General features: G+C 39.8%; 1 protein-coding gene across 13 annotated transcripts in view; it reads right to left on the minus strand.

Moving 5' to 3' along the window:
- The window catches only part of fgfr2 (fibroblast growth factor receptor 2), a 177828-nt gene that overhangs the window by 46838 nt on the left and 103367 nt on the right, over positions 1-27623 (minus strand). For 11 of the 13 annotated variants that reach the window (XM_085994562.1, XM_085994561.1, XM_085994559.1 and 8 more), the window contains 4 exons: positions 20716-20985; positions 19732-19806; positions 7092-7261; positions 3088-3211 (listed from right to left, as the gene is read on the minus strand). In XM_085994562.1, coding sequence (XP_085850688.1) covers positions 3088-3211; positions 7092-7261; positions 19732-19806; positions 20716-20985 — 639 coding nt within the window. The remainder of the gene's footprint in view (positions 1-3087; positions 3212-7091; positions 7262-19731; positions 19807-20715; positions 20986-27623) is intronic. The other 2 variants (XM_085994564.1, XM_085994565.1) reach the window with 2 other exon arrangements.

The following is a 27623-nucleotide window of genomic DNA, read 5'->3' on the forward strand; positions in this document are numbered from 1 at the left end:
GATCAAGGGGTATGGGGAGAAAACAGGGACCGGTTACTGAATTTGGATGATCAGCCATGATCGCATTGAATGGCGGAGCAGGCTCGAGGGGCCGAATGGCCTACTCCTGCTCCTATCTTCTATGTTCTATGTTTCTATGAACTTGCAACCTGGTTGAGAGCTGAAATCATCTCCCTCTTAAGCTACTGGACAGGCTTGTTCCTCAACTTTGAACAATGTACATTCCTATATATGCTGCTATTTATAAGAGCGAGAGAGAGAGAGAGATTTAAATATGCAGTCCATCTCCATTACACTGTTGTAAGCTGCTTGGAACACCAGCATATCTCTACCAGTTCACTCATTCAAAAGCCTTCATGGTATGATTTGGACAGGTTGGGTAATTGGGCAGATGCATGGCAGATGCAGTATAATGTGGGTAAATGCGAGGTTATCCACTTTGGTGGCAAAAACAGGAAGGCGGATTGGGAGAAGGGGACATGCAACGAGACCTGGGTGTCCTTGTGCAGCAGTCGCTGAAGGTAAGCATGCAGGTGCAGCAGGCGGTTAAGAAGGCAAATGGTATGTTGGCCTTCGTAGCGAGAGGATTTGAGTACAGGAGCAAGGATGTCTTGCTGCAGTTGTACAGGGCCTTGATGAGACCACACCTTGAGTATTGTGTGCAGTTTTGGTCGTCTTATCTGAGGAAGGATGTTCTTGCCATGGAGGGAGTGCAGCGAAGATTCACCAGACTGATACCTGGGATGGCAGGAGTGACTTATGAAGAGAGATTGGGTCGACTGGGCTTGTATTCGCTAGAGTTTAGAAGAATGAGAGGGGATCTCATTGAAACTTATAAAATTCTAACAGGACTAGACAGACTAGATGCAGGAAGAATGTTCCCGATGGCGGGAGAGTCTAGAACCAGGGGTCACAGTCTAAGGATAAGGGGTAGGCCATTTAGGACTGAGATGAGGAGGAATTTCTTCACCCAGAGAGTGGTGAACCTGTGGAATTCTCTACCACAGAAGGCAGTTGAGGCCAATTCATTAAATATATTCAAGAAGGAGTTAAGATATATTTCTTAAGGCTAAAGGGATCAAGGGATATGGGGAGAAAGCAGGGACAGGGTACTGAATTTGGATGATCAGCCATGATCTCATTAAATGGCGGAACAGGCTCGAGGGGCCGAATGCGCTACTCCTGCTCCTATCTTCGATGTTTCTATGGTACAGGAAAGCTGGCTGAACCATTGAGTTAATTGTCAATTCTGGTTAATTGTTCCACTTATCTGACCTGCCATACAAATGCGGGGTTCTTGGTTAAACATTTACATTATACGTTTGGTGGTATATCACATATTAAAATATCACAAAGCTTGTAGATCTATTTGAAACAAATTTAACTTCTAATCAAAAATACGCTGAACCACAACCAGGACAGTTTCCAAGGACCCAAAAATGAGCGCATGCGAAAAGCAAGAAAACAAATGAATAAAAGTTCATTTGAAGGCCAATAATGCTGTTGCACGTGGATTGTTTAGCCTGACGATTGATAGGTGTGCACTAGTTCAGAATGCCAACACCATGTTTTACAGTAATATTCAACTGGCAAATGTTCAGTGGCCAATCAGGCAGAAACAAAACTGGACAGATTCAATTAATATCTCCAGACTACTGTTTTCGCAATTTCACAGCCTGCCGTGTTAATTCTGAAAACTTCCAAAATGTCACACACTTGTCTGTTTTTGCGAATCAAAGTGATTCATACCTAGTTGAATAGGTTTAAGCGCTTGAAATCTTGCAATCTACTGAACATGGCTCCTGGACTGAAGAAAAATACTTAACGTAATATCTCAGTTTAAGTCACTTTCGGTATTTTAAAGAACAGGCACAAAGCATAAAAGGAGTTAGGAGATGAACGTGAACTTTAGATAAGATAGCTGATTGAGACCGTTACAGTAGAAAAGGCCACCTAATCAAAAGTACTTTAAAAAAAAACTAATTTGGAATAATGGTCCACAAAGTATGCTTTATTTACCTTTACACTCTAGTTGCAACTCCTCTTCATGCAGATCTTTTTTTATAACAACACCCACAACATCTCATTCTATGTAGCAACATTTCAGTATGTATGAAATATAATATTTTAAAAATATTTCAATATAAATATATATATAATATATAAGTATGTGTGTATAATATAGCAAAAGCAATCAAATTTAATTTATTTGCAATGAAATCCTGATCATGATAAAGGATTTGATTGTGCAGGTTTTATGTTGCAGTACTCCTGAATAAGCTGGCCAGTGCCATTGAAAATATGACTTATTTCAGCTCAGAACTATTCTATTTATGGTTTCTCTACCATGGCTGAATGCACATTATGAAGTCATTTTTGGCAGAGCGACAACTGTTTACATATCTCACAAAGGTGTCTCAGAATAGTTATTGTTGAACCCAGAATTATGCTTTGGAAAAAAAGAAAAAGGTTATTGTTTGGTTGCTTTGTACAAAGCCACTATAAATCTGTGCTTGTGATAATCTTTTTGTTTAAACTGTGCAATTTTCCAGCACTAGGTAACCGCCTATGCACTTCACTCCCTTTTCTGTTGAGTGATGCATTCCTTTTTCCTTTCTAAATGGACCATATATAACATGGAGAAACACAGCTGAAAACATGGCAACTAATTGAATGACTAAAAAAATCACCTGAGCTAAGTTTTTTAAAGAGAAAAACAGCTGTAATGTGGATCCAATAGCATTGATTGGTCAGTCAGGCCTTTACAATTTCTTGTTAAAAAAAAACCTGCACACAAAATAAAATCCAACATTTTCTACCAATCACAACAATCAAAAAATAAATCAGGCATTGTGCAGGCTGTATCTGTTGCAAACAAAAAATGTTTTAGATTTTAATCGGGCTCTTGTATAATCAGAAGCAGCAGAGCGAACAGGTATTCTGCTGTCAGGTTTCAACTTTGAACCCTGTGCTGAATAATTATTTCATATGCTATATTGACAAAACAATTTTACTTTTGCATCAAAACTGCCACAGATTCTCATGTTCCACATCATCTCCATGTCTGGTGATTAAATGTCAACTTACCTACTACATCTAGGTGATATGTATGATTTATGGACCCGTAGGGATTTTCTATCACACATGTATAGTTCCCCTTATCGGATGGTACAGCACTTTCCATAATAAGGCTCCAGTGCTGAGGCCGAATCTGTTGGAAAACAGAATGAGTTGTGTTTCAGAGAGCCTTAATCACAGAGAATTTTAACCCAACACAATGTCTGCATTTTATTCAGACTTTAAGTAGCTGTAAACTAAATTTCAGAAGTTATCAGAGTGCGCTCTTGCCTCAACTTATACCGTAGCTTGTTGGAGGTATTGGATGCATGGATAACACTCGAATCTAATTTTTGCAATAGCAAGTCAGTTTGAGCCCAATGGGCTGTAACAGAAGATGGTGCAATAGAGCAGAGTACCCATCATGTACTGGTGCTACTGTGCTTCACTTACTCATTGGTCCTTAGGGTCTCGTAGCATATAAACTCACTACTGTATTAGGTAATTTTTCAGTATGGTTAGAAATTATCACCCTCATTTTCCTCCCCTCCTTTTGCTTTGAACTGACTGAAATACCTACATATAGCAGAGAAGGCCAGGACTATTTTTGTTCTATCTTAGAGTTATATAAACTCTCCATTTCTCCCATACAAACTAGTTACATATCTCCTGTGTGTGACTCAAGTACAATGTACACAATTTAAATTCTCACAATGTTGTATCCAAAGTTGTGCAGTGGTCAATATAGAAAGTGTTGATGTGTAACTGGGGGGGCGGGGTTAGGCATGCTGATTATTTTGGCATGCTATTAAAATTTTGGATTGGCAAGATTACCAGCGTCAACAGCCAAGTCTTTAGCCACAAACATCAAATATTATAGAAATTTTGTGTGCATTTATTCTTATAAAAGGTCCTGCACTATGTGACTGGGCAGAACAGTGGTAATTTCTCCATGATACTAACTGTGTCAGTACAGTATTGTGTATTGGTGCAAGCTGGGAGGGTGGCTGGAGTGCCTGATGGCGGAGCAGTGTAAACACATACATGATTTAGAAAGCAAAATAAGCACTTGCTTTCCTGCTATTATGGGTATATACTTCAAACAGTTTCAAGTGCACAGATTCAGGAGCTGGTCTTGAGATGACTGTAAGTGGAATACCATGTACTGTAGTAGCAAAGCAGGTCATGTGTGTGGGTTGAAAGCATTGACAGGCCAGTGCATCTATGTGTGGGCAGAATGCTTCATTGTAGAATACCCCATGCTATAGCAGCACATTGTGTGTGTTCATGCACGCAAGAGGACGGAAATGTGACAAAACAGGCAGGTATCTGCGTTTTATTTCATAAAGTTTTCAAATAAACAAGAGCAAAGTGTTGGGGAAAGGCCCGAACTGTAATGCATAGCAGTGATGTTTGCACAATAAACCACCCTCTCTCAAATGTGACATGTGAGCATCATGAGGAAGGAGGGAAGTGGGGCATGAATAAACTAGAAATCTAGTATGATACAGCACATAAAGTATGCAGTTTTGCTCATTTCACATATTGTGTCAGCCTCAGTGAAAGAAATTAAAATCAAACAATTGTTCTGAATCCGATATCAGACTTTAAGTTCAAGACCACATGGCAACATCAACAACAACTGTACCTTTTTTCTCTGCCATTTCACATTTTGTTGATAAACTTTATGGTAAAAACATCAGTAGGAGGAGAAAAGGCTGAACTTGTGTTTTCCGCACAATGTCTCATTCATAGTGTGAGGTCCATTCTGTCAGCTTCTCATTATGTGAAAACAATTTTCAAAGTGTTGAGAGATAGGGACCAAACTGCCACAACTACTCTGCGATATCCCCAGAAATGAAAGGTTCCTTTTCATCTTGAATGATTTGCTACGTGTGAGTTTTAGATACCAAATTCCAATTTAGATTCAAACCCATAGGGACTTTAAGAACCAAACACCCTTCACACACAGTTTTTAAAAGAAATACTTCACACCACTGTTCTCTTCTAACAAAACAGACCAATTTTAACTTGTACAGACCAGACTAAACATCTTCTGTAGTTGTCTCACGTATAGTAGTTTGACACCTAGTGCCCTCCTTTATTTGATTTACGACTGACTTGACACTTGCTGTTGAGTGACTGACTCCATCTTGCACACGGAACACTCGGCAGATGCTATGCCCTGTACTCCAGCAGTTTAAAACTTAATGTACTGAAATGCAAATAACCTCCATCTGCTTTTGTAAATAAAGTTTCTTATTTTGTAGTGTTTACAGTACATTGGTGACATGTGAAAATCTCAAGTGCTGTATTGTTTCCGGGAATCCATCTTAATCCAAACAGTTCCGGCACACATACAAATGTGGCACAGATCATGAATTCTAATGCTAACACGTCCACATCATACAAACAGTATAGTCTGGAAACTTCACTAAAAGGTACTGGTAGTATCGTAACTACAGCAAACCCCACTTTGTAAGACTCAATTATAATTAACAATGACTCTTCTTATCGTAGATATTGTTTATTGCAGCCCCACTAACAGAAATACTACATAAAATATCACCTGTGATTCCCATAATTGAGGACTGCTAAAGTTAGAAACACTTTGGCAGGGCCTGAAAACGGGTGGTAGTGGATCGGCTGCCCGTTATAAACCCTCTGCCTAACTTACCTTTCCATTGAAGTCAGTGAGGAATTGGGTAAGGTGTACAACAGGCAGCTGTTCCACTACCGCCAGTTTTCTGCCCCTGCCAAAGTTGAAAGTGAGCTCCACTATCTTGCAGTTGAAGCGTTACTTAGAGGCCAGTTAGGCTTAGCTGCGTGTCGCAGGATGGTACCTGTAGAGTGTGACGTGTAGCGATCAAATCTGCGGCTGTATTTCAGCTCAGGGTGGCTATAGGAGCCTTACATTTGGCTTCAGTATACTGACACTGGGGAGGGTTAAAAACAAAAATCAGACTCAATGGGAATGATCTTCGATTTCCACCCGAAATGGGCACAAAGTCGGCAAAGCAGCTGAGCCACCCGGCCATTCTTGCCTCAGATGGGCTGTCACACGACTGGTCTTTTTTTGTGGTAACAGTTGGAACACTCCGATTCTCATTTGCCGCAGCCAATTTTTCAAGTGAGAAATGGGCGGCTAGCTGTAGCAATGGCTCCTGATTATTCCAATGCTCTCCCACCCTCCACCCTTCATAAACTTCAGCTCATCCAAAGTTCTGCTGTCCGTATCCTATCATGTCTCGTCACACTTGTGCTTGCCATCCTACATTGGCTTCTGACCTCAGATTTAATATTTTCATCCTTGTGTTCTAATCCCTCTGTGGCCTGGCCCCTCCCTACCTCTATAACCTTCTCCAGCAATACAACTCCCACCAACTTCTCCATTCCTCAGGCCACGTGCATCCTCTCTCCTTTCACCACATCAGTGGCAGCTATGCTTTCAGCCGCCTAGGTCCCATACTCTCTGAAACATCCCCTCCAGAACTCTCCTCCTCCCTCTCCTCCTTTAAGGCCCTTCTTGAAACCCATCTCTTTTTCCAAGCTTTTGGTCACCCCTCCTAATTCCTCCCGCTTTGGCTCAGCGCTTATTTTCGTTACGCTTGGTAAAGCAACTTGGGATGTTTTTTCCACACTAAAGGCACTTTTTAACTGCAAGTTGTTGCTGTACATGGGCAAAATACATTTGTCTACTTGGCAAAGTGCTGTGAGTAGAAGCGTAAACCTGCACTGTCCCACTGCTTCTGCCAAGTGCAACAACCACCGCACTGAATCCAGCCAAGTCACATACACTACAAACCTGCACCAACATACTGGTTTCCCAGATGGTTTGTGACAATGTGCAATAAGTTGCTGTAGTAATTTTCAAGATTTTCTTTTGCTCACTGAACTGCATTGGATGCCAGGTTACAAAGATCCTTCAGGGAATTTGAAGGCTGGTACTCATTTTTCAATTTGGTGCTTGCTGTATATTTACGTATACAGGTTGTGTTATTATAAATCAGAGAAATGGAGAAATAAGCCCTTACCTTATATGAACCCATTCGATATTCTGGTTTGAACTCACGGCCATTTTTTAACCATTGCATGGTTGGCTTCGGGTTCCCTGCTGCTGGACAGCGGAACTTTACAGTGTTGGCTGCTGGGACAGCATGCAACTTCTTTTCCATCTTATTAGGTTGAGTCCAGTATGGGGGACCTGTTTCAAACAAGCACCAACGTATCTTTAATACTGCATAAACCAACTCTTTTTGTAGTTAATAACACATCATTCAAACACAGTGTGGGGGGGGGGGGGGGGAGAAAGAGAGATATTCAAGCAGGTCCAAAACAAGTGTGATATTGGCAGGCGCCACAAGCCAGAGGCTAGAATCGGGAAGCTAGAACCATATTCAGGTGCAGGCTTCATTTAAATTTTATTAGCGAGCTGCAGGCACCAAAACAAGTTCCTGCTGTAGTTCAATTGTCCAGCCTCTACCCAGAGCTGGGCAACAGATAGGACTTGGAGGGAGTGGGCGAGAATGGGCCGAAGATTTGTGCGAGGCCAGGAGGAGCATGAATAATTGTGTCCCCACAAAAATCTTGGTTTAAAAAAAAAGGATCACTGGTTAGGCTCCATAACGCCTGGAAAAACTGAGACTAGCGTGCACTCTGCATGCTTCGCCCATTTGTACATAGGACCACAATTTGCCTGTTTGGGGCAGGAGTGCTGAGTGCCCATTTAAAGGCCTGCTTGAAAACTGAATCAGGCAGGAAAATGGGTGTCCAAGATCTCTGCCGGTTGCCTGCTCTTCCGGCGAGAAAGGGACAGTTGAAAATCCAACCCCCATCCCCCACCCCCTTGCAAAAGGGTATCAGAATCAACAGGGTGTGACTTTAATACACTTAGGGTATTACAAAGTTTGCTGAAATCAACTTACTAAACAACAATAGCTGCATTTCCTGAAGTAAATTTAGCAAGTAAAAGTACTATAATTAGCATTTTGCAATAAGGGATGATGTGGCAGAGCCAAAGAAGAATTCATGAAGAAGTAATTTACTGATTAGATTTAAACTGAGGCCAGTATTTTTCCCTCTCCCAGAAAGCGGCTTACTACTTGTTTCAAGTCTATTTTTCCCTCTACATCTGTGGGAATAAAGGATATAAAAAAGATGCTTCAGTTTTTACTAGGAGAAGCAAACCTCAAGGTACAGAACTGTATTAATGTTCTTTTGGAAGAAAACTATTTTCCATTGATGTGCACAATTCAAGCAGCTATAAGCGAGATTCTACAGATGTGCCAGGACTGCATATACTCCAGAGTAATGAGGAATGCATTCAAAACACAGACCTGGAAACTGGCTGCAAATTCAATAGCTCCAAACACACAGATGAATGAACTCCTAACACTAGAAGACCGTACACATCTAGACATCTTTTGTAAAAGTAATGCAAGTCACATTTTACTTATACTCACTTTACCTTTTGAACTCCCTGTAAATTACTGGGTTTTAGTGATCCCTTTTTGTTGCAATACATGTTGCACAGCCAACTAATCCATTTTTTATTCAGGAACTTCAGTGGAACTCTCCATCTCCAACCCCGCACAAAAAAAACCTCCCTCATTTTTATTCATGATTTGCAAAACTGTATTACTAAGTAAAGAATCAGAAGAGAACTCAAATATGTCCTTATCCTTATAAATGGAAAATATAGTTTGTTTGTACATTTGTTTTAATTTATGTGAAATCCCATTTCTAACTGCAACCTGAACTTCCTGAAATAAATCAAACTAATGTGGAATTTAAAAAAAATAATTGGCTTAAACTTGACCTTATTCCATTTCCTTTTTGGGCCTCTTCCTACACTCCCTTATAATAATGATGAAGGTTTCCATTTTACAGTATTTTCAGCACTGGCAATGAATCCAGACTAGATCGTCATCATAAATGGCCCAAAATTGTGACTATTTCTGATTTATACTTTCCATGGCTTTTGTTTTACTCTGGGGGAGCACAGCACTAACGCAAGACAAAATTACAGCTAGTCATTTTGAAGACAACTCAAACACCAATCTCTCCTTAATATTCTTGTAATTGTTTGAAGTACAGAAAAGCTGACAAACAATTTAAACCAACGTGATTACAGGCCATCCAGTTTCAACAGAGGCTAATGGGGAAAATGGTAACCATCAGCACCTGTGTTCCTGTAATATGTTAGTAAGACAGATGCTGAACTCCTCACTGTAGGAAATAACTTGAATGACTGCACTTGAGAAGCTTACTTTTGTTTACATACAGATGGAATGTTTAATTCTATACTGAATTGTGTATGACCATTTTTGACTTTCCAACTTCAGCACAGCTCAATAGAATTTCTGCACTAATGCTACCCTCAACCAATAAATAGTTTTCTACCTTGTAAGTGACTCATGGCGTTTACTCAACACAAGCTAAAGGTTACATTATGCACTCTGGACCAAGTGAATGTACACAAGCTTTCGAAACTGTGCTGAATCCAACCACTGTACATATATTAAATATAAATTTTTGTTCTCCCTTCTTCACAGACACAGATTTACCATTCAAATGCTTTGTTCACATTAGCTTTAGGCAAATGAATGTTTAATGACATTCTTAAATAATAAAATTCAACCAAGTTAGTAATTGTTAACTGGTGAATAATTCATCTGAAACTACTTGACATTCCTTCTATATTTTTTTAGCTTCCCCCTTGAAACATTGTCATATAGAGTCATAGTGGCACAGAAGGAGGCCATTTGGCCCATCTAGTCTGTGCCGGTTCTCTGCAGAGCAATCCAGTTAGTCTCATTCCCCCACTCTATCACCGTAGTCCTGCAAGTGCCTATCCAGTCTCCCCTTGAAAACAGAGTGTCTCCGCTTCCACCACTTCCGTCGGCAGCGAGTTCCAGGTCCTCACTACTCACTGCGTAAAGAAGTTTTTCCTCACATCCCCCCTGTATCTCTTGCCCAAAACCTTAAATCTGTGTCCCCTAGTCCTTGTACCATCAACTAGTGGGAACAGCCTTTCCCCGTCTAGCCTATCCAAACCCATCATAATCATGTACACCTCTATCAAATCACCCCTCAACCTCCTTTGCTCTAATGAAAACAAATCCAGCTTCTCCAACTTGTCCTTGTAGCTAAGATCCTCCATCCCCAGAACCATCCTGGTAAATCTCCTCTGCACCCTCTGAAGGCCCTTTGCATCCTTCCTAAAGTGTGGGGACCAGAACTGGATGCAAAACTCCAGTTGTGGCCTAACCAGCGCTTTATAAAGGTTCAGCATAACTTCTCTACTTTTGTACTCAATACCTCTAGTTATGAAGCCCAAGATCCCATATGCTTTGCAAACCACTCTCTCAATATGTCCTGCCACTTTCAGTGACCTATGCACATTAACTCCCAGATCCTTCTGTCCCTGTACACTCCTTAAAACTGTGCCATTAAGTGTATATTGCCTCACCCTGTTCCTTCTGCCAAAATGCATCATTTCACATTTCTCTATTAAATTGCATCTGCCACTTGTCTGCCCATTCTGCTAGCCTTTCTATGTCCTGTTGCAGTCAATTGGCATCATCCTCACTGTTGGCCACACCCCCAAGTTTGGTGTCATCAGCAAATTTACTCTGCATTTCAGAAATTATTCTATTTAATAATTACTACAGGCTTCTCTAAATAATGCTGTTGAAACCAAATGATGAAATAAGGAATATGTTCATTTAAAAAATAGAGATGAAACTTTCAAATTAATTCCTGCTCCCCAATCTAACACTTGATTTTTCTCCCCCTTTTCTTTTGGTCTTTCCCCACTTTGCCTCCTGTGAAAGCCTAAGTGGCAGGCCAGCAACACATTCCCATGTGACTGCCAATACCATTCATGTAACGACCAAAACCGCACAAGTTGTGAAAAAGCACCATGCAAAGACTGGCTCTCGGATTTCCCCATCATCCTTATGGTGGTGATTTGGGGGGTGGAAAAGAGTATCTTGCCTCCACTCGGTGCCTCTCCAGTTGTAACTGGAATTTCTATGAGTGGGGAACTGCGGGTGTGATCCCATGTTATCCCATGCAGTGGTGCAGTGTATTAATTAGCAGACCAAGACCACGCTGTCCCTCCCACCTAAAAATCAAAGAGTTATGGTTATCAAAAGGAAATAGTTTATAATTTATGTTATAGAATTAGGACCATAAACTGAAATTAAATAGCCTATCTTAAAGGTCATAGCAGCCTTACAGAAAAAATCAATTTTTTCAAGACAAAACTAATAAAACATATTTTTAATTGAAGAACTTTAGTGGAACTCTCCTATATAAGAAATGGGTGTTAACTGGTGAGTAACTACAACACATAGGCGAAGTCATTTAGAGCCCACCACGGCTCCAATTTTCTGTCACTGTATTAAAGAGAACAGCTCTTTACAGGCCATATCCCAACTATCATTTAATAATTCAAAGTGACAGTTCACCATTTTGGAGCCTGAACACCAAACTTGCAAACAATTTTTCCCAAATATGAAATGTTATATGACTGAGCATTAAATCATCAGGACTGAGTACAATAACACTGGAACATCGAGCCCCAATTATCCTCTCCAACAGTATTGGCATTAGACACTTCGATGAATGATGCAAACAGTTCTGTAGCTACCTGACATATATTTACGTTAATTGGAAAATCTCTGCAAGACAACTTTGAAGATTAAACATGCCACTGGTCCATCGCTTTCAAATTGCTTCATTTGAAACCATGCAGGCATCCCTTTCCATTCTTTGCAGCCACCAGCTGCTGACTATCAGGTGCCTTTTAGTTGCACTTGTGACTCTATCAGCACTAATTACATCAACAGATGGGCACAGAAAACCTATTGTTCGACAGTGGGATCCTTTTAATGTTACATATTGTATTTCCCCATCTTGATTTGATTACCTTTTACCTCCTAAAATGATGTATTTGACAACAGTGCTGTATTAGAACTTTTGTCATTCAGTGGCTACCCATTTGACTCAATGGTTAACTACAGAAGGGTGCATATTCAACAAAGAGTGGAACAATGGAGCCCCACTGCATTCCTTCAATTGAAATCTGAAGATATATTTTTTAGGAAAAGACATGCCATGAATTCATTTCAAATGATATCTTACTGGGTACAATACCTGAAAGTATGTGTACTCGTACTTAATGGTTAAATTAAATTATACAAACTTGTATTCCAGAGATTGGAATTGCATTTTTACTTTGGGTATCCAATTTTGGATCTAGCTCAAAAAGCAGGTTGGGGTAATCCAGTTCCCAATGTATGGACTCGATAGCAGAAAACTGATGCAAAATTCATAATTACACTAAATTTAAAAAAATTAATTTTCACAGAAGTTTGTTCCCACTAGAATTCTGAAAGTAGAGCCTTTGAAAAATAGTATGGTTACTAATAGTGTTTATTATCACTGATCTGCCTTTCTGGTGTTGGTGGAATATGCATGGACAATACCAGTTGACTCTCTCGGATTTCTCCTCTTTCCTTAAACAAATTGGTGGTGCTGGGAATCATTGGCATGAAACGGGATATCTATCAAAAAAGATCAGAGTACTAACCCACTGTGTCACCAGCCTGCTCTTTGCAATTTGTGCATCATCAATAAATTCCTTTAATACAAAAGTGTCACAGGCACTTACAATTCCATTCTTGGTCAAACCAGTTTGTTTAAACTCGTATGGCTAACATAATGGTAATAGCTGTGTTCAGCAACCACAACCTCATGCTCGATCCCACAATCTGAGGACAAACAACTTCTTTCAAGAACTTGATTTAAAAACTATGCGTATTCTTTCCTTTCAAAACTAAATAAACCGACGTAGCGGATAGGTGACTCTACCACAGTTGCAATAGTTCAGCTCCAATTTCAAACTAATGGGTGTCCTCGTGCAAGAAGCACAGAAAGCTAGCATGCAGGTACAGCAAGCATTAAGGAAGGTAAATGGCAAGTTGGCCATTATTGCAAAGGGGTTGGAGTATAAGAGTAAGGAAGCCTTGCTACAATTGTACAGGGCCTTGGTGAGACCACACCTGGAGTTCTGTGCACAGTTTTGGTCTCCTTATCTAAGGAAGGATATACTTGCCTTGGAGGCGGTGCAACGAAGGTTCACTAGATTGATTCCTGAGATGAGAGGGCTGTCCTATGATGAGAGATTGTGTAGAATGGGCCTGTACTCTCTGGAGTTTAGAAGAATGAGAGGTGATCGCATTGAAACATACAAGATTCTGAAGGGGATAGACAGGGTAGATGCTGAGAGGTTGTTTCCCCTGGCTGGAGTATCTAGAACTAGGGGGCATAGTCTCAGGATAAGGGATAGGCCATTTAAGACCAAGATGAGGAGGAATTTCTTCACTCAGAGGGTTGTGAATCTTTGGCATTCTCTGCCTCAGAGGGCTGTGAATGCTGAGTCGTTGAGTATATTCAAGGCTGAGATCGATAGAATTTTGGGCTCTAGGGGAATCAAGAGATATGGAGATCGGGCGGGAAAGTGGGGTTGATGTCGATGATCAGCCATGATCTTATTGAATGGCGGAGCAGGCTCAAGGGGCCGTAGGCCGACTCCTGCTCTTATTTCTTATGTTCTTAATGACATTCATATTCCAGTAATTGTACTTCTAGAAAGACACATCTGCTAAATGACTTGCTGCATACTGCTTATTATTATTTTAGGTTAAACTTAGATATTTCTCTTTTATTAAAATAAGTAATAGAAGATTGCGCGGCAATGCATTATGTTCAAACACCAAAGCATTGTACCATTGAATGGGGGCTAGGTACCGGACACCACATGGGGAGAGAGGGAAAATTCAAGGAACACTGCGCTGCACGTGTGTATCACATAGCAGCTGGATGGCTAAGCAAGGAGCACAGTAGCCCGCCCCGCCAAGATCGGTGGTCTGGCAAGGCCTGTTTGGGAGAAAAAGATTGGCGGGGGGGGGGGTGGGGGTGGAAGGGCAGCAGGGATATAGGACTATCTTTTTTTTAATGTAGGGTATGAGAAAAATACATATAAAAATATTACCTCAGTGATAGTTTACCTATCGAATTTATAGTACTTCCTGTACAGTAAACTTAATGCAGCCGTGATGTAGTAACTTATGCTGCCAGGCAGAGTGGTATGTTTGAATTCTGGTCCCCAGAAGTCACACACGTTTAAGATAGAATTTAGGACCCAGTACAATCTCCATCAGTTGTCTAGGCAAACAGATGTACGGATATCAGAAGGAATATTTTATGTTCTTACAAAGTTGAAATGTGAAGGTAAGGCAGGGATATGTACAGTGAAACGGTTGTCAGCTTTATAGTTGACTGTTCCCAGACACCCTCTCAGCAGCTGATTAATGTGCACTGTCTCCTTTAAGCAATACTATAATCTACAGATCAACAACTACTGTTTTCAGGTGTTTTTTGTTACAGCTGTTACTAGCACAATGTTCTCGAATAGAACCATTTCCTGGCAAAGTAATTTTGAAGTTTTAGGGTTTAAAAGTTATTCATCAAAACTCAAAAATTCAAACATAATCCTTTGCCACTGCATGTAGTAGAGATCAATTTGTAACTAACTGGTTAAGGGAACGATCATCTTAACTACCAAAATTTTAAGATATTTCTAAAAGGGATGCTGTTTTAAATGAGTTTTTGAGTAATATCAATTAATATTAAAGTTTTAAGATTTAGTGGCAAAGACCTGTTTAGTGTGCCTGTATCACACCCTAAAATATTATTTTTAATTTTTTTTTTAAACGCTTACCTATTTTTCTTCTCAACCCTCCTTTCCCAACGCACACTTGAACACGTGTGCGAACGCCTCCATACACACATACACTTGCGCTCTGTGCCCTTAGGTTATCCCATGATACTCATCATTCGCTGCTGAAAATATACAGATAACCTACACTGAGCTGTGCCAGTGCTGCTTTTAAACAAACCTCAAGATTAGGGTTATGGTGGCTGAGGATGACCCATCCTTCAATGTCCACTCCATCATTAGAAGGAAGGCAAAGCAGTTAAGACCAGATATTGATTATATGGGAATCATGGTGTATTAACTCTGAACTATAAAAAGCACGTTCCATCGGCCTATACTACATTCTCAAAATGTTCTTCAGTGTTTAGCACCAGTTTTCACCTCCAAAATTTCATTAAATGCAAGATCTATGATGGAAAACATTAGCTGCTTAAAACTTTAACGATTTCTTTATTCCTTAAAAAGAATAGTCAATTCTTTCTTTAAATAACATGTTTCTTAAAACACGGGTCAGGGCATACACTGGGCTCTTGTCTCATGAACTACTTTAAATCAGAGACAATGGCTCCCTTTAAGTGCTGAAGGCCAACACTTACAACAACAACAACAATTGTATTTATATCGTGCCTTTATGTGGTCAGAAGCTCATTTCATGGTCAAATATGACACCAAGGTTGCAAACAGTGTGGTTCAGCTTCAGACAGATGTTAGGGAGAGAGATGGAGTCAGCGGAGTTTGTGGCAGGGACCAAAAACAATGTTTTCCCAATATTTAATTGGAGAAAATTTCTGTTCATCCAGAACTGGATGTCGGACAAGCACTCTGACGATTTAGAAACCATGGAGGGGTTAAGAGAAGAGGTAGTGAGGTAGAGCTGGGTGTTGTCAGCGTACATGGGGAAACTAACGCTGTGTTTTCGGATGATGTCGCCAAGGGGTAACGTGTAGATGAGAAATAGGAGGGGGCCAAGGATAGATCCTTGGGGGTCACCAGAGGGAGCAATGCAGGAGCGGGAGGCGAAGCCACTGCAGGTGATTCTCTGGCTACGATTAGATAGATAAGAATGGAACCAGGCGAATGCAGTCCCACCCAGCTGGACGACGGTGGAGAAGGATGGAATGGTTAACCGTGTCAAAGGCTGCAGACAAGTCAAGAAGGACGAGGAGGGATAGTTTGCCTTTGTCACAGTCACTAAGGATGTAATTTGTGACTTTGATGAGAGCCGTTTCGGTACTGTGGCAAGGGTGGAAACCTGATTGAAGTGATTCAAACATGGAATTGCGGGAAAGATAGACACGAATTTGGGAGGCGACAACACCTTCAAGGATTTTGGAGAGGAAAGGAAGGTTGGCGATGGGGCGGTAGTTTGCAAGGACGGAGGTTAATGTAATAAATATGGTTGTACAGTACCATATTACACTATCTGCACATTAGTTCTTGTGACAATGTAGTAAAAGTAAAACAAACACAGTTTGTGGTTGATACCAATACTAAATAATGTCAATATTAGTACAATCTCCTTTTACATTTATCACCACTATGTTTTAAGCTCCTTGTCACTCAATATCAATAGTATAATCACCTCAAATGGCTATGCAAGTTACCATTTTATATGTTTGCAATATTTAACTACATTAAAATGCAATTAGTTGAATTCTTCTCCTTGGGCATACCAGTTAGCATTAAGCTGACTTTGGGTACATTTTCACCTTAATTTACTGTACGCATATGATTTCAACAGCCTCTGAATCAGGTTTCATTAGGGACAGCATAAAATGATTCTGTTAAATGTATAATGTAAATAACAAATTGCAAGGGATTTATAGTTGCTAAACAATTGTAAACATTAAGGACACAACAAAGATTTATGGCAAATAGGTTTTTTTTTAAATTTGTTTATGGGATGTGGGCATCGCTGGTAAGGCCAGCATTTATTGCCTATCCCTAATTGCCCTTGAGAAGGCGGTGGTGAGCCGCCTTCTTAAACCGCTGCAGTCCGTGTGGTGAAGGTACTCCCACAGTGCTGTTAGGGAGGGAGTTCCAGGATTTTGACCCAGCGACGATGAAGGATCGGCGATATATTTCTAAGTCAGGATGGTGAGTGACTTGGAGGGGAGCTTGGAGGTGGTGGTGTTCCCATGCACCTGCTGCCCTTGTCCTTCTAGGTGGAAGAGGTTGCGGGTTTGGGAGGTGCTGCCGAAGAAGCTTTGGCGAGTTGCTGCAGTGCATCTTGTAGATGGTACACACTGCAGCCACGGTACGCCGGTGGTGGAGGGAAGTGAATGTTTAAGGTGGTGGATGGGGTGCCAGTCAAGTTTCTATAAAATAGAACTAGGAAAAATACTTACATGCATAAAACAGGGAGAATGTTTTAGGTAGAGCAAAGTAACTTAGTATACTGCACCATTAATGTACACTTTTTGTTGCAGTAATCACCAAAAGAAAATTCATTATTACAGCTCCTGTGGGTTGTGGTTAACAGCAGCAATTTTTCACTGAGCTGCAGGTACATTAAAACTTACATCTTTTCTTAAAACATAAAATCAATTGATTACCAGTTTCCAGGCAGTTATGTGTGACTGACATTTCTGATACCGTCACGATACGCAGTTACTAAGATGTTGCTTTTGTTTTAAGATAATTCAAAATGTTCCTATGTTAAGGTAAACCTAGATGATGTAATGTAAAACAGAACATGCCGCAAATGTACTCAACAGTAATAAACCGCAGACCGTACTATTGAGTTTAATATTGTTGCAATTTTATTTTAAAATAGCTTTGAATAAATTCAATTTTTTTAGATAGACAATTATTGTTCGAACACTTCACTTCCCTTCACAAATCCAGTTTAACTGCCAAGTTAGACCATGTCCTTCTGCATTACATGTATGTTGAGCTTGGTTGCTGTTTCCTGTCATTGCTTGTTATAGCATTTCAATATGGAAACCCAGAGACAGATTTAAATTGCTCTTTACTTAAACAATGTCACTATTCATGCACACCAGATCCATAGTACCACACATTAATTCTGGATACACTAAAACAAAGTCTTGCATGAATAACTACAAAACTAAAATAGGACTCTATAATGGTTTTCTTTACCTTAACACAAGACATCAGTTTACTATACTTATATCCAACAAATTTCACACATTTATATTCTAAATTACCTATAACATCAAATCCATAAAATGCAAACCATTTCCCTACCCTTTCAATAGAGTTGTTCTATCATATCAAAATGGTTCAATAAAATGTAATATCTCAGATAGCCATAACCAACTTGAATCTAAACACAAAGGATACCCATTTCCACACTAACATCAAGATTACTCCACCATAAGCGAATATAAAACATTAATGTATGAAGGGGGTATTACATTCAGTCAATACTTTAATCCCTTTCATCCAATCAGCAACTTTGATGATACAAATCCCTAGAATTTCTCCCTAGCCCCTAATCTTCATAGGCCATGTATCCTCTGTAGCCAAGATGACAGGTCGGCAATCCGTTCCCAGACTTCCATCAATGCTGAGTTAACCACAAAGAGGTCTGCAAAGTGACCTGGAGTTGACTTTTCTTGCCCTGTTCCCCATGTTGAGCTGCCTGGTCTGCACTCAGCACTTACCCACAGCAATATGGATGGGGATTGGAGTGCAGCAGCATGAGGAAATTGAAATTAGACATTGTCATTCCCCAGAGTACAAATCATTTTACTTTATTTTAAATAAACTGTGCAATTTTTCATTCTATAAGTTATTTATTTATTACAACAAAGCACCTCACACAAGGAATTAGTTCCTACATTACAACAGTGACTACACACAAGGAATTAGTTCCTACATTACAACAGCGACTACACTTCAAAAGTACTTCATTGGCTGTAAAGCACTTTGGGATGTGCGGTGGTCATGAAAGGCGCTATATAAATGCAAATTTTTCTTTCTTTCTATTTTCGAATTGCAGTCACTGCTGTATTTGCCTACATAAAAACAGCCACTTTTGGTCAACGATAAACAGCCAGATGGTGGGCAATCTGGTTTTAAATGGTATGGGTCGATGGTGCTACTGGTTGAAGGAAGAATGTTTCTCCAGATACTGGAAGAATTTTCTGTTGTTCTTCCAACAGTGTGATGGATCTTTACCATCTACCTGAACCACTGTACCAGACAGATGGGACCATGGTTTAACATCTCATCCAAAGGCCAACACCTCCCATAAAACAGTGCTCTTTCAGTACTGCACTGCAATGTCACCTCAAATTATGTGCTCATCATCTGGTGTAAGGCTCCAATCCCCAACTCTGGCCCAGAAGTGAGAATGCTACGAAGTGAGCAAAGCTTACAGTGCTCGGCCTGCTCTCGTTTTCTTTCAGCTCTTTCTCATATCTGTGTCTACATTAAATGGCTTCTGTAAGCCCACTTAATGTCAGCGTCAGCCTAGTATCATGAGTTTTGCTGACAAATTGGACAAGATAAAGGGACTCCACAGAGTGTGCAATTACTGGATAGAACAAGTGCATTCCGGAGTAATTCATTTTGAAATTATCTTCAGAAATGAGATTTGCAATGCAATCTCCAGAGGGCATTTCCTAAAATCAACTTAATAACAAGAATACTCCTCAGAGAATAAAATAAATCATTACCATACTTGAAATTAAACATACCCAGACCAGGTGTAATAATAGCTGCACAAAGGAAACATTGTGTGCAGATGAAAGAAAACAAGTAAATTTCTTTCCAACGTTATCATTTTTATTTCCCCATCTTTAGAGTTTACAAACTCTTAATTTTGCATATACACAATCAGATCCTCTTATAGGACCTGATGTTCTTGTTGACTTCATTACATCAACCACCAGACTGGCTCATCACCCTGTACTTACTTATTTTGTTACCATCATTGGCTGTCTCTTCTGCCCCATCACTGTCCTCTTCATTGTCCCCTGATGAAATGGCATCTGGAAGAAAACCATATTCTGTAATCTCCCCAAGATTATGAAAATTTGATATTTGCAAAATGTTTCTAAAGTATTTCTCCCTCCTCCACCTGCACCCCCCCCCAACCCTGCAGATGGTCAAAGGGCATTAACCCTATTCCCAATTGATTTGTAACAGTAAAATAATTAAAATATCACAATATTCATAATTGGAGTCAGTACATAATTAATCGTTTTCGGCTTTGGTGGTTTAAATTGTCCCCTCCCAGGCCAAACACCATTTTAAGCAGCTCCAACACTGCCTACTGGAAGGATCACGGGAGATGCTTGGCATGACTTGCCTGCAGTTCAACTCCTCCCTTTGATGACTCAGCTAAAATAAGGAACTCACTTTGTGGGGCAATCATGGCTACAGTGGTGCCTTAAATTTTAATCAGGAAGTGTACTAAAATCAACAATCACTACACTGAAAAGATACTTACAAAACACACAAGATACTCACATTTGAGTAGCCCTTCCAGATGCAAACTAAAACAGCAAGGCGTATATTTTTCTCTAAAAACTGATAAATGAGACCAGCTTAATTAAAATGCATCCAAACAGAATGATCTGATGTGTGGCAAGCCTTATACTCGTTATTACTGCGGCATATACTATTACAGAAAGTGTACAGGTATTGAAATAGAACAACTCTCGAGTCCGAGGACAACCTGCATCACCCTTTTTGAAAACTGCCATATTCCTGACAGCCAGCCCTGCCACACAGTCTGCCAGTTTGGGTTTCAGTTTCGATTTGTCCACAATGCCAAGTAAAGTTAATTAGATTTTTTTCCCCCAAGCCTTAAATAAATTCTGTCTGGAGAGGCAACTAGGTCAGCATAAATTTTAAGCTTTATTGAATTTCTAGGATCCAGTTCAAATGTTACTCACCTGTAATATTTACAACGAAGTACACTGTATCACTGCCTATTGGTCTAATTGCAGTACAAGCATAGAGGCCCGAATCCTCATGCGTGGCATCACTAATCTGCAAGTACTCTCTGATTATGTAAGTCTTATTGCTGTACCCCAACTGTTCCCCATCTTTAGTCCAACTGATGCTCTGTACATCCTCTTTCAATGGACATTGCAACTGAAGCAAATCTCCTGGATGCGCTGTGTGCACTTCAGGCTGAGAGATTTGGTAGTTTGATGGAGGTTCTGCAAAGCAAGAAAAGGAAGGAAGGTATGGGAAGGAAAAGGAAAGTTGCAATATAGGTCAGAAAATCTGACTTCAGTTGATGCCCCATTTTGCCTTAAAAATAAGCAGTGGTAAGCCAAAGTTTAACATTAGAAATTAAACCACATCTGCCACTTAGACTCATTGGGGGTCATTTTTAACTTTTTGCAATAGTGTAAAACGGATGATACTGGCAGTCAATGGAAGCGAGACTCAGTAGAAAGCATATGAAGGGCGGCCAATCCGATATCACCCGTTCTACACTATTGCCAAAAGATAAAATTACCCCTATTGACTTTGCTTATTTACACAAGGAGCAGCATGCAGCAGATATCTAGCACATCTATTTAGAAATAGAAACTCAAACCACAACAAAATTTAAAACAAAATCAATTACAAGTTCCCAGCAAAGCTTTTTGTTGAGTGTTCCCAACAAACTGAAAACATGGTAGCACATTGAAATACATCTACTAGCTTTGCCTTAATATGCAACAGATACGGTTTTTCATATTTGTCTGACTATTTTCCATTTCTGGTAGCTATAAAAAGATTTTTTTTTTTTTTTTTTTTTATAAACTGAGATATTAAATAAACATGATATTGCAAAAGCTTACAGAACATGAAGATAATCTCAAGACAAAGGAATTAACAGCATTATTTGGTGCATTATTTTGCAAAACCAGTAGTTCTGCACAAAATAACAAAATGCGAAGTAGAAGAAAAACAACTGCCCTGAAATTCCTGGGATTGGAGGGGTCGTAAGGAGGGGTTACGCCCGGGGGAAAGGATAGAAAATGGGCCGGATTTTGGCTCCGTTGGATTTCCACCACTTTTCAACTAGTAATTCCAGATGTGGAAGCTGTGGGTGGATCTTCCATTGCCCTGCTCACGTCAAAGTGGCATGTTGGGGGGGGGGGGGGGGTGCAGAGGGAAGAAATATGTGAGTTCCTGGGCTTTCCCGGAAATTCTTCCCTTTATGCCCCTGAAAGGTTTCAGTGGTACTCACACCAGTGGAATCGTGGTCCAAGCTCCCTTTGAGATCTTGTTGGAAGGGGATCGAGTACCTTCCCTCATCAGAATGGCTCCAGTGCATTAAAAATTAAAAATAAATTTCTTTGATGCATTTGGCCTCCTTGCCTTGGAAGGGCAGATCAGCTCAAGTAGTGGCAGCCACTACTGACTGCACTCTTGCAGATGCCAGCGGCATGCCCCAACTGTGCAAATGACCCGGAAATGTGGGCCAGGGTCTCCGTCCGGCCTTGTGCAGTGGTTCAGTTACACAGTGGAAGGCACAGGTCCCGTCCCGCACTCCATTATGTTCCTGGTCTGAGTTATAATGTATCAGAAAGGAGTGGTGAGAAGAGGCTGAGCACAGAGGACATACCTCCCAATAGAGGGGTGAAGTGATATGTGGGAGGCTAAATCAGATAGATAGTTGTTGCTGAGCCAATGTCAGGTTCCTCTTAGTAACTGGCTCAAGAACAGCACGGGCAGATGCTTGGGACCAGATACCCAGTGCCCTCTTTCTGACATAGGAGGTGCATGGAGAAACCCCAATATGGAAATAAACAAAAAGATCAAATTAATAGACCATTCATATGCTTTCCAGGCCATGCAGTACAGATAACAAATATATTATCTTGATCTTGAGGGGTCATTTTTCTTTTAAGTTTAGTCTTTTATATCTTACTAAATTATAAAATTGCATAAGAAACAGAAGTCATTTTCCAACAGAATGACATATGTTAAGAGAAACCTGTCTTAGACATGTCTCTTTAATTAAGCTGTAATTATGTTAAGAAAATTACTCCTGGGCTTTCTTGTTTCAACAAGGAACTGCTATAATGAATCACCAAGTATTTCTTGCACTACACTACACCAAGACTGCGAGAGGCAATTTGATATGACTGGCGTCTACATTCCCAGATGACAAAGTGACTGCAAAATTACTTTTAATTGTGCTCTGGGTGAAAAAGCCTTGAAGGAACAACATTTCATAAGGCGAGGTTCTTCAGAGACATAAAAACAATAATTACTCATTTGCTGACTCCTGAAGCAATGAGCTCCATCTCCCTTCTGTCAATTCTTTGTTGCAAGTTAGTAAGCTGCATTTCTGACTGGTTCTATAGAGAACCATTCATACTTTAATTGAGATACCACCCCAACCCCACCCCACCCATACAAAGAAACATAATCAATTATGTATTTGCAACTTTCCTGGGATCCCCTCAACCTCACCTTCCCTCATTCTGCTCGGGGTTAAAGTTTTATCAGAAACATAAAATACAACAAAACTTCTATATTAAGGACACAAATGCTATGTTCATAAACCCTGTGCTAATATTTTACACCAAAGGAAATAAAAAACACTTTTTATATTACAAGAATATGAACTACATGCAGCATACTCCAGTGACATCACATGGGGAAGAATTGCTCAGACTGCAAGGCAAATTTGTAGACATGTTCTTTTCAAATGTGTTCATGGTGTTCCACATAGTGAAAAGGCAATTATTCTCCCCACAAGAACCCTACATATGCTGCCTACCTTCTACATAAGAAAAAAAATTGCATTTAACAGAAACAATGAAATCTTCTTGTCATTATAAAGCCCAGCACTGCCTACAGAATGGAGTATAGCATAGGCAGTGAAGCATTAATTGGGTTAGATCACACAGGAGAAAGAACTCAATTACCTTACACTCAAATTATTTCTCAGCTAAGCAATATTTCCAAATATAATACCTTATGTGGATGATGTGTTATATTTATTAAAGAAATCATAAAATTAAGGAGTTTTTTTTTTTATTATGCACAAGCCTGATCTACTCCCTTAATGATTCAAGATAATCATACTCCAATGGTCTGAAATCCTCAGAGACAGATTAAGAAATCTTGGGGCTCGGGCACTAAAAACATTCGGGCTCCTCTGGCCATTAAAACACAAATGGGTGGTAAAATGGATAAAGAAATATGCCCGTACATACTGCATTAATAAATTAAAATCATCATATCACATATACTACGCTTAAATTAAACTCCCCTCTGGTAGGGCCCCATAGACCCATGCATTATTCCACAATTGGAATCCTCTCTATCACCCACTCCGCCTTTAAAATCTACCTCTTTGATCAAGCTTTAGGTAACCCCTCCTAATAGCTTCTTCTTTGGTTCAGTGTCCATTTTTTCCTTATGCCTCTGTGAAGCATCCTGAGACGTTTTTCTATGTTAAAGCCGTTATGTTGTTGCGTTTATATATGCTTAGAAAAAAAGAGTAGACGCTTCAGAAAACACACTTTCAATTATAAAATTCCACCCAAATTCAGTTTCGGACTAAGGGGCCCTGAATTTGCGGTCGGAGGCTCCCCACGGGCGGATGCCTCCAACCAGCAAAAAATCTACGCACTTACCTGATGGTTCCGGAGGTTTGGACACTTGCGCTCCTGATCCTCTATGCGTAGGCTTGTGTAGAGGCCCACATAACCCGGGGCGCATGGGATCACGTGGGCCGGCCCAACCAATGAAAGAAAGAGATCCCCATTCATGCTCATCGGGATTCTGTATGTACGGAACTCCCATAAGTATGAATGGGAATACGCCCAAAAATACACGTACACTTCAAATAATTTTTTTTAAATCACATTTAAAATTAATCAAAATGGCATTTAATTAAATATTTAAAACAAAAATTTAATTTTTTGAAAAATAAATGTACATATTTTACATATTTTAAAGGGGCTAAAAATAAACGTATCTTATTTCACAGGTTTTTAAACGTATAAATGGATAACATTTTATTTTTATGTTTTTTAAAACTCTTTACGCCTGCTTTTACCAGACATAAGAATTTCACGGGCATTCGCTAGGCAGAAGTTCTCTGCCCGCGGATGCCCTTTTCCCGGGGATGCAGAGGATCTGTCAAGAAGATACTTGACAGATCGCAAGTTCCGGGTTTTCACGCATGCGCTTCACATGCCTAAACCCAGAACTTGCGTGTGCACCCGTAGGGGCCGCAAATTACGACCCAAGATTTCTTATAATTGCTTGTATACTAGAAACTCATTTTGAAATTCTACATTTTTTTTTTGAGCTATCTACATTCCTTACTGTATTATTTTAGACTTAGAGAGAACTTCAAGCCATTTCTTCATATCTTTCTGAAACTGTGTACTTTACAAAAACACTGCCTAGTGTTTGTTTGACTCAACCATCATATGTTCACATCTTCATAAATGATAGTCCTGGGTAACTTGACCTAGTGTCAGTAGTGATTTGACTGCATGTACATTCTTCCTTTAGCATGGTTGTCTTTTAGCTTTAATGTACTGTGGTTGAACTCCATTATCTGCTACATTCTTAATTCTACATGGGAAACTATTGCTTTTTCTCTTCTGAATAGGGATTGACATTTCAGACTTCTTTACTGGTAGAATGAATTTTGGGCTTCAAGTTATGGAAAGCAGAGTAGAGTGGATTTTTGTTGTCACTTTAGTAGCAATAGGTGCAAGGTGAAAAAATAAGGAATTCAGTATATGGTATAACTTTCATTGAAAAATATTGATGTTTTGCAACAAAAATCATTATGTCAGTTGTTTTGGTCACAGCATTTTATGGAAAATGATGTTGTTTCGAGTACCTGCAATATTTGACTGGGACTTGGAAAATGATAATCAAGAGGTGGTGTTGGTATACTGAAACAGGACAACACGATGTCACGGATTGGGAAGAGACAGCTTCCCTCCAACCTTCCCATGGGAGTTTAGGCTGTCCAGGAGAAGCACGAAACACGGAGAGGTGGGGCAGGCATAATCAATAAAAAATATAATTGCCCAAATAAATGAATCTATTCAAAAGAACTGCAAACAAAAAGAAAGTAAGTATAGTCCACTCTGCTCTGAACTGAACATTTGGAAGAACTGTAAAGCTTTCTGTGATTTTGCTTGTAGAAGTTCTACATGCCACTAAAAGAAAATAGGATGACAGGCTCTTAAAAGATTTCCTCCTTGGCAGGACTTCTAGCATCAAGCAGCTGGCGCAACCGGTCACACTTACTATAGACAGGAAGGAGCAAACGATCCAACCTAACTCAAACAACCTACAACCACAGAGACAGGAGGCAAGTGCCAAACACTACACCACAGGTCCACTGTGTACAAGTAACATTTATAGCTTTTTTTTTCTTTAATGGAATTATATAATTTTGTTAACTTTCTAACTCTTCCATATGTTAAGGCTATCCCACTGTTGGTCTAAAACGGAGGAACTGAGGATTGCTTTTTGGATAAGCTGAACTGAGGATTGCTTTTTGGATAAGATGGCCAAGTGACATTCTGCAGGATAATAGTCTGCATAAAAGACCAAGATGCCCTTTCAGGAGAATAGGTTGCACTGGAGTCAATGTGGTAACCTTAACACACTTCAAAGTTAGGGATAATGGAATTAACAAAGGCTTATTCCCTGAAGAAGAATAAATTTAATTGCCCATCTTCCTTTCCTCCATATATCTCTTATATTAACATTTTATTTTATTTACACTTCATAGTTATGCCTCAGTAAAACCAAGTTAACATCAACTGAAGGCTGTCCTAGATGATACAAAGGCTATTGCCTTACCGAGGACAGAATAAACCAACACCTTTCTGAAGCTGCTCTTTGAACTGTTCAAACTGAAGTTAACAATTTTAAACTATGAAATAGGCACACAAAACTCAGTTTAAAAAATAGGTTATGACCTCTGAATCTAACAGGTGGTTGGAAGGTTAGCAACCTTGACTCATTCAAGGCCTACACAGGGAATGGCAAGGAGGGAGGGAACATTTCAGTCTGGTACACACAGCATGTAGGTTTCAACTATTTTAACTTTACCATGAAATTGAAAACAAAGATATTACATTCTATTAATGAAGTACACTGAAATTGGCAATCTTACTTAGAGAGGTCAGAGGTATGGCTCATTTAAGAAATGAAACATTGTGCTGTTGTAACAGGACATAACTCTTCTGACACTGAAGCTAGGATACATTGCTGGGCATCTGGCCAGGCTAGCTTGTCCTACCTGATATGAGAATGCTTAATGTAGGGTTTCAAATGGGTAAAAGTGCTCTATCGTTTGATCATTGCCTTAAACCATCCCCATATCTAAAATAAATTGTGGAATCAGTACACTGCCAAAGAGAAAACAGTGCCCAAGAACACAACTCAGTGACACAACTTATAGCAACACAATGAACTACTAAAGTCATTATAGTCGCAAGTACAATTTTCAATTGGCCCCAGTAAGCTCCTAGTTCAACCTCTGCACCTTGAAGATGAAGTTGGCAAAGCACTACTTTTTGAAAATGCGTCCCCATATGTTTATTCCCCTGTTTTAGATAGAAATCCTTAAAACAATCAAATAAGTGTTCTAAAAGAAAATGTTTTTTTCCCATTGCTGTTAACCACTCACTGAAATAACAATGTCAAAGCACTTTGAAAAGCAGACTGTACATAACACTCTTGTTAAAACAGGTCCAAAATCTAACCACTTTAAAAGAGAAAAATAAGCCTCAATATGTCTTGTCGTAATCTTTACAATGAGTTGTAGCATGTTGCGATCGACTACTTTTGCTTTGCACCATTC

Source organism: Somniosus microcephalus, chromosome 8 (assembly GCF_052327205.1).
Source record: "Somniosus microcephalus isolate GS21.2 chromosome 8, FLI_Smic_1.0, whole genome shotgun sequence".
Classification (NCBI taxonomy): Eukaryota; Metazoa; Chordata; class Chondrichthyes; order Squaliformes; family Somniosidae; genus Somniosus; species Somniosus microcephalus.